At 43.1% G+C, this 8255-nt stretch overlaps 1 protein-coding gene across 4 annotated transcripts in view; it reads left to right on the top strand.

Annotated features, from left to right (window-relative positions):
- Positions 1–7234, top strand: part of LOC131883833 (mucin-5AC-like) — a 7638-nt gene extending 404 nt beyond the window's left edge. For 3 of the 4 annotated variants that reach the window (XM_059231439.1, XM_059231422.1, XM_059231446.1), the window contains exons 2-8: positions 1840–2145; positions 2610–4610; positions 4689–4925; positions 5017–5092; positions 5295–5563; positions 6066–6220; positions 6622–7234. In XM_059231439.1, the coding sequence (XP_059087422.1) occupies positions 1893–2145; positions 2610–4610; positions 4689–4925; positions 5017–5092; positions 5295–5563; positions 6066–6220; positions 6622–6783 (3153 nt within the window). In that variant the 5' untranslated portion in view covers positions 1840–1892 and the 3' untranslated portion in view covers positions 6784–7234. Of the gene's footprint in view, positions 1–1112; positions 1277–1839; positions 2146–2609; positions 4611–4688; positions 4926–5016; positions 5093–5294; positions 5564–6065; positions 6221–6621 lie in introns of those variants that run through there. The other variant, XM_059231430.1, reaches the window with a different exon arrangement.
- The last annotated feature ends 1021 nt before the right edge of the window (positions 7235–8255 follow it).

Below are 8255 nucleotides of genomic sequence, written 5' to 3'. Positions count from 1 at the left end.
TAGAGAGGCTGTTTTGCTAAGATTGGCATAAATTGGAATGCGACAATTTTAGGAAAGCATTTTTGAAGGTTTTTTATGGTTCTTTCCAATGCTCGTTTGCTTTCAATCAACATTGTACAACTAGACAATACTGGAATTGGTCTTGAATAAGTAATACTACTCGCCATCTAAACCGACGAAGACGTATAATCAAAATGAACGTATGTATCAACAACTCCATTGGGACATAATCAATCACATTGTTAAAAACTAGCAACCAGGAGCAAACTAACGGCTGTCAAAATTTCAGTTTTATATCATACTCTCACCCAAACTTTAAGAGGAGGTCTAAATTCGAATATAGGTCCATCTTTTAACGGCTCGATGTAGCAAATGTCTTTCCTCATCTAACTTCCACGGACCTACTATTGGCGACTATTTCGGAATGTGATCGAAAATTCAATATAAGAAATACGGGATGTAGGGTCCGAAAAAGTCTAGGAGATAGTCGATTCTTCGAGGATGGTATTGCAAATAACAAACAGCCAGCCTAGTAAAGCCTCTTTGGAGGTTCTTTAGAGAGGAAAATCAAAGCTCTCGTGGCTGTGTTTAGGAGACGACCAAGATGAAAGGGTAGACCCACATTTGTGGAGAGCGGTGACTTCTAAAGGGTCTCAATCTTTTGTGTTCGCCTCGAATTGAGTTCTTTGGCCCTTTATCTCGACAATTCTTTTCTTATCCCTGCACACAGAGGAGCAGCTATCCTTATCGAGGTGGATGGTTGGTTGGTTGGTTGTCTTGTTCTTCACCTCTTCCTCCTCTTCCTCCTCCCCCAATTGGGTTGCTGACATCGGGGAAATCCACACCGCTCTTTAAGACACAGGATATGGCTGAAAAATGTACTATAAACTGGAAGATTATTAGAGTACACTTCATTTAACATACGAGATCTATGTTTTATGAATGAGACAGAAGGGGTAAACCCTAGTCTTTGGAATAAGAGTGTCGAGGAAAGGAGGGGTAGTAAGTCAAGGTGTGGAATGTGTTGCTTGATTTCTAGGACATTGCATGTAAAACCGAAATTCTAAGGCACATAAACACACGCCCGCCCTTTCAAGATTAAGGTGGGGGGGTTGGGGGGGGACTAAGTGAATATATTAAGACACAAAAAGACTCCTTTCAATCCGAGTCTGTCCTGATCCGAGAGTAATATCTGTGCCTTGGTTCAAAGAAGTGGATGTAAAAAGAGAACCCTATGTAACGGTGGTGACTTGAGCCTTCAGTGGTGTCGTGACTGGTTAGTTCCAGGATAATTGGCAGCCGTCCAAAATGGTCGGTTCCTTAATGATCTCTCCTTTTGGGTCCAAATTGAATAGAGTGTTCCAACCACCTACAAGCCAGCCATCTAGGTCTCTCCTTCTCTCTCTGTCTCTCCTTCAATCGGTCTCTGTATGGGACGACAAAAGATTTGGCTACCCACCACAAGCATTTTGAGGACCTTGCCTATTGAAAAAGAAGGCAAAGAAAAATCTTTGGTAGACCCTATCCAGCTACAATTTCACGCCTCTCGCTGGAACACGTTGAAAGAAGAAACGATGATGATTCTCTCGTAGCAATCGTGGACCTCGCCGTCGTCGTCGTTCTTCTTCTTCCTCTCATATTATGTCGACTTGGCAAAGATCCCGAAATGGCTCCACCCAATGTGCTAGCAGGGGAGCAATGGGTCGAAATAATTGCGGCTTTTTAATTTCATTAGCTCTTGAATGGCGATAAAAGAACAGAAGGGAGGGGGGGTCCAATTACTTTGCAAAGATCAATCTTCTTACCTCCATGCTCTTCAACATTTCCTTTTGATTTTAGGCGTTGATGTTAGGACAATTCTTCCAAAGGTTGCCATCCAATCTTACACCGAAATGGGTCTAGTCATTACTACGCGAAAACACACTGCCACGATGCTTCATTCACCGCTACCTCCATTGGGAGCGCTGTTCCTTATCCTGAGCTTGACCACATCAATCTCCCTGGCCAAACCCTATCACAATCAAGGCGAGGACAGTCTTCATTCTTCGGAACGAATGATCAATTCATACCACCGACAACAACAACCACAACATCATTCCTGGCAGCAACAACAGCATCGAGGAACACACCAAGCCGATCGCGTGGGTAAGAATCGAACAGTCTGCAAAATGTTCCAAAACATTGTCTCCAACAAAGTAGGATTTTGGCATTATCCCCAGAATGGGGAGGAAAAGTCAAGGGCCCTTCAATATGAAGTCTGTTCTTCCTCCTCCTCCTCCTTCTCATACTCCTACTTTTCCCCTAGAGGCTTAGTTGAATGGCCCTAATCCCGCCGTTTGAGCATTTTCATTTTGACAGTTGTTGGCGGAGAATTCTGAAAGCCTCTTCAAGATGAATATGAGCGAGAAAATTCAATAATGTTAGGAATGAGAGGGATCACTGTCGACTGATAAAGTGAGACAGATCAGCACCATTATCCCATAAAATGGGATAAAGTGACACTTGGCTGTTCAATCCGTGAATGTGGCCAACTGTCAGACAATTGAATGTTTAATTTCGTTCTATCGATCCTTTGAACTGACTTTTCCCGTTGGTCGTCTTTGTTCCAGGTTTGGAGCGGCAAATCCAGCCATTGAGTTGCCAATCCGAGAAAACTGGCGAGAAAGGCGTGTGCATGTTTGCTTGGAATTGTGTTGAGGCGGGAGGCGTTCATTTACGCACATGCATCGATAGGTTTTACTTCGGAAGTTGCTGCAAACTGCCAAATCAAGATATTTCCATGGCGGAGACCAATGAGGTGATGGATAATGAAGCTATCGGAAACCAACCTCAGATTGAACTCGAGTCTTCAACCCCATCATCTACATCATCTTCTTCATCAACATTATCATCATCATCAACGTCGATACCGTCGATATTATCATCTAGCACTTCAGATCCAACCGTTTTAACATCGTCCCCTCCAGAAGGTATGAGCTCAACGTCAGCTCAAACTGAGGTCGCAACTTCGACGACAACTGGTTCAGTTTCGACCACTACAGTCTCCCCTATGATGGACTTGGATGTATCTACGATGGAGCCTTTATCCTCATCAACAACAGCTTCGGTAGACACAGCATCATCTGTCTCCAGCGTAATGTCCTCAACTGGGGGTGCAACACCCACAACAATGGATGACATATCAACCGACGATATTTCAACATTGACCTCGGAAACGTCTACCGTCGCCGACGATTCGTCCTTTGAGGAGATTCAAGATGATGACGAGGGTGGGGATTTTGCAAATACTACCACGAAAGTGGTGCCTGATGAGGAAGTTTCGACCGAAGTGCCTGATCTCTTGGATGAGTTGGCAGTCAAAACTACCGGAGAAGAGTTTAGTGAAACAACTTCTCAAGTTAGTCAGACCACTGATTTCCCTGACCCAGAGCAAAATGCCGTTGTTCCCCTTCAAGACAAGATCAGCGCCCCTGCGGAACCTGCATCCGTAGTTGGAACGCCAATTGTTCCTCAAGAGGAGCCTGAATCTCCTTCAGCTCCAGTAACCACTATGTCTACTGGGGTTGCATCATCTACGACATCTGCCTTAGAAGAAAGCGCCGAGGATGGAGATGAGACTCTGATAAACAAAGATACCACAAGCGCAATTACACTGGAGTTCGATACTGGCGAGCTAGAGGCTGGTTTTACAACTTTAGGAACATCGGAAGAAGCTGCAGCAAGTTCAGAAGATTCGATCCCAAATTCTTTACTAGATGATTTAGACCAATCATCAAACATCGAAACAACTGAAGCCACCACCAACACTTTAAGTTGGATTTCCGAGGATGATACCACTATCCCTACCGTTAACCAGACCGCCACAAGCACAGAAATCGAAATTTCAACCATGCTCACCAAGAATACAACTGACACCATTTTAGCTACCACTGTCACTACCTCTGACGCTAATGTTGATGCTAGTGTTACAGTAGGTATAGAAACTACAAGCTCAATTTCTATTGCTAATACGACGATGGCAGCAAGCGATACCACCACAACTATTACTTCTACAATAACAACCACAATTACTACAACAACGGTAACAACCACTATTACTACAACAACGGCAACAACCTCTTCGACCACTACAACAGCTACCCCTACTGCTACTGCTACTGCTACTACAACGACAATCACTACTACCACCAATATCCCCACCCCCACAACAACAACTACTACTACCACCACCACCACCACCACCACCACTACTACTACTACCGCAACTACTACTGCCACAGCTACCACCACTACCACCACTACCACCACTACTACAACAACAACAACTACAACAACAACTACTACTACTACTACCACTACTACTACTACCACTACTACTACTACTACTACTACTACTACTACTACTACTACNACTACTACTACTACTACTACTACTACTACTACTACTACTACTACTACTACTACTACTACTACTACTACTACTACTACTACTACTACTACTACTAGCTCCTCTCTTTTTGGATCGTTGTGGAGCACGGAGAGTCCCAAGGATAATGAGGTGAACGACGAGGAGGAAAATATTCCACTCTCAAACATGACTTATCAGCAAGGTAAACCTACACTTCCCTTAAATAGAAACTCTAAGCCAAGTTGTTACTCATGATACTAATGACCGTGAACCCCTTTAGCTTGCGGAAGACGACCCTGGTTTAAAGTACCGAATAGGGAATCCCTCTACTCAGATGGTGTCCGCAACGGTCCTTCCGAGGCTCGAATTGGTCAGGCCAAGATGGGCGACGACGAGCTCAAGCTTTTCTTTAACCGTGAGGAACGCTCAGTCATGCGATCAGGTCGGATTGTCAACGGCCTTGCCGCAGATTATGGGGAGTGGCCTTGGCAGGTATCTTTGAGGCAGTGGCGAACAGGTAAAGCGAACCGCTTCCGGCATTAAATCACAGAAAGTAGGTTTGTGTCTGAGAATTTTCGATCTGTAATCTTGTTCTCTCCTCCTTGCAGCCACGTACCTTCACAAGTGCGGATGTGCGTTGCTGAGTGAAAATTGGGCCATCACCGCTGCGCATTGCGTGGAGAAGTAAGTAGTCCTAAAACAAATTCCATGAGCCAATTCCCACCAACTTAGCTATGGGATTTCAATCAAGCAATTCGTTTGGCGCCCTCGAGCACCAAGACGTTTAGAACTACGTAAATGATTTCCACTCCCATGACAACGTTGACTTTTTGTGGCCAACGACCACCGAGCCTGAATTAATAGTCTTAAACGTTATCAATTTCAGCGTTTCCCCTGACGACTTGTCCCTTCGAATGGGAGAGTATGATTTGAATGGTGTGTCCGAACCCCACAAATTTGTTGATCGGACCGTCCAGATCGTGGCCAGCCATCCCAAATTCGACCCGAAAACGTTTGAGTACGATTTGGCGTTATTACGCTTTTACGAACCCGTCACGTTCAGTCCAAACATCATTCCCATTTGCATCCCCGAGGACGACAAAAGCCTCGTGGGAGAGACTGCTTGGGTCACCGGATGGGGACGTCTTTATGAAGGTACAAACAATGAGGGACGCAAAATAGATTTTCGAAATTTCCCTGACTGTCAGTGACAGGATATGGAGAAATCGTACCTAGCTAGATATGTGACGCTAAGATCATCTGCCACGAATTGCCACATGAATTAGATGTCACGATAGATTTCAGGTGATGAACTGACAAAGATTCTCTCTCGATTGTTTCAAAGAATGGAGAGAAATTTCTTTGGATGAAAATGTTTTGCAATTCCTCGCAGGTGATCTTTTGTCTTTTGCAGCTAGTCCCTCGTCTCCATTTATTCTTTCTTCTCTTCCGCCTTAACCACTTTCTCTGTCTTTTCATCATCATCATCAAGTTCTTCTTCCTCCGCTACCACTAGTCCTATTGCAACAACTCCGTTCAACTGTTTTTGTTCTCTGCACATCTGGACTGGTTTCTCTACTCCTCCTCCACCTCAATCTTGAAAGTTTCTCCCCGATTCATCTAATTTCATGTCACATTTATTATCGCTCAATTACAGATGGACCTTTGCCTTCCGTGATGCAAGAAGTAGGCCTTCCCGTTATCAAGAACTCGGACTGTGAACTCATGTATAAGGATGCAGGCTACGTCGAGCATATACCAAATATCTTTATCTGCGCCGGTTATGAGGAAGGTGGAAAGGACTCATGCGAGGTACGATCGAGTGGTCCAAGTTTACTAATTGAATCATGTCACATCACGCACACACACACACAGCACAGGGGTTCGGTTGAGTTTAGAAATAACGCTCTGGTGACAGAAGCTCCGGTCATTTTTTTCTTCACAAAGGGAAAGTTAGCGAGAAGGCATTTGCAAAATTAAATCACACGAAGACTTCTAGCCCATCAACTTTGTCGAGGTAGTTCTGGACAATGTCCAAATAATGTAGCTGTAGGCTTGCAATACGACATGAATGTGGCTAGCTTTTGGCCTTGGGCTACTCTTCAATGACATGCTTGAAAATAATTATCGGCTACGGTAAATGTAAAACTAAAATTTCTGCACCACTACTTTTAACTAGTCGGTAATCTAATGGGTTCCTTTCTCTCTTTTAGGGTGACAGTGGAGGTCCGATGGTTGTGCAGAAAGAAGATGGTCGGTTCATGCTCTCGGGCGTGATCAGTTGGGGCATTGGTTGTGCCGAGAAGAACCAACCCGGGGTCTACACAAGGATATCTCATTTCAAAGATTGGATCAATCAGATTCTACAATTTTAGAGTGACTAATTCAAATTTGACTACGAGATCAATTGAGTCAAGTCGGAGGAGACTTGACTCTCAGTTTGTTACCAATGGAAAAGTCCCATTCCGTGATCCAGTGAAACTAGACGCTCGAATATTGTGAATCGGTGGGTCCACGTGACTAATAATCCTTCAAAGTGACACATCATGGTGATCATCACTATTGAACACCTATTGAGATGCTACCAAAACTGGCTCTTGGTTCTTGCATCAGTCTAACAGACTTTTTTGATTTTTGCCTGGAATCGTCTTTATCCTAGACAAATTAGCTCTATTGTTGACTGTGATGCTTGGAAATATAACACGTAAAATGTGTGCCTTTAAGCCTGCTTGCCATGAACCAAAACAATGTACTCAACTCTGGCATGGCTATATTTAAGTTCCACACTTTTGTATAGAGGGAATAAATAACCAGATCAAAGATTGTGTATTGCTTCGAATTCTTCCTTGCCATAGACAAGAAGTGATGCTTTCTTAGCACCGGGACATATGTGGTTATAGGGGGGGATGCATGGCAGGGAAATAGCCTGCTTTGAATTTGAATAGGATTTAGGATTTGATGAAGATGTCTGATCGGCCTAGAATTAGGATTGGGCCTATATTCTTTTCCGGATCAGGGCAGATCCGAGTTCGGGTGATCTCTTGCGAAAAAATCAATACAATGACATTTCCTTTTCTTTGCTATCTTCCTAATAGCTAGGTTGTAAGAGAGAAAATCATTAAAAAAGCTTAATATTAAGCAACTGATGTTTAAAATGAGCTACATTTTGTGACTATCTATTATTTTTAGTATTTGCTAACCCTTGGCACAAATTTGACGCGAGAAGGAAGAAACATTTTTGTTCTCTCGACCCTTTCAAGAAAGAGTGAATGAATATAGTCTGCGATAAATACTGAGAGCATGTTTTATACATTCCCTAGTGACCCACATTTGTGTACAGTCAACACAATGCGTTAAATTGGTCCAAGATAAGAGAAAGGTGTCCGAGACGAGGTTTCAGAGTAATTGTTGTTTATCATGTAGTATATCTTGAGTACATTGTGATAATATTGTATATTGTACTATAAGACAAGTATGTAGTACCTTGATATATTCGAGTATATTAAGATAAGTGATAATTTTGTTATTTGTGTTTCGCTTTGCGCTTAAAAAGGAGAGTCACACGTAAAACTTAATCGATATGAAAATATCTTAGTGATGAAAGGAAGGCTGAAACTAACCTTTGGGTTAGCAAGCAGTAACCATGGAACGCCAAGGTTTAACAAATGCAAAGCCATGGTTTTGAGATCATTGTTTATATTGTTCTAAGCCTGATTTAGGAATGGAACGCTATGAATACTACAAATTTTGAGCAGCCTTAGGTCATGGACCTTGCATCAACTCCAACCTGTAAGATGTGAACGATAATTGAGGCAGTTCTTATACGTGAAGGGAGCACTTTACCCAA

The sequence above is a fragment of the Tigriopus californicus genome, chromosome 1, assembly GCF_007210705.1.
Source record: "Tigriopus californicus strain San Diego chromosome 1, Tcal_SD_v2.1, whole genome shotgun sequence".
Classification (NCBI taxonomy): Eukaryota; Metazoa; Arthropoda; class Copepoda; order Harpacticoida; family Harpacticidae; genus Tigriopus; species Tigriopus californicus.
This window is presented reverse-complemented; position numbering and strand designations above follow the sequence as displayed.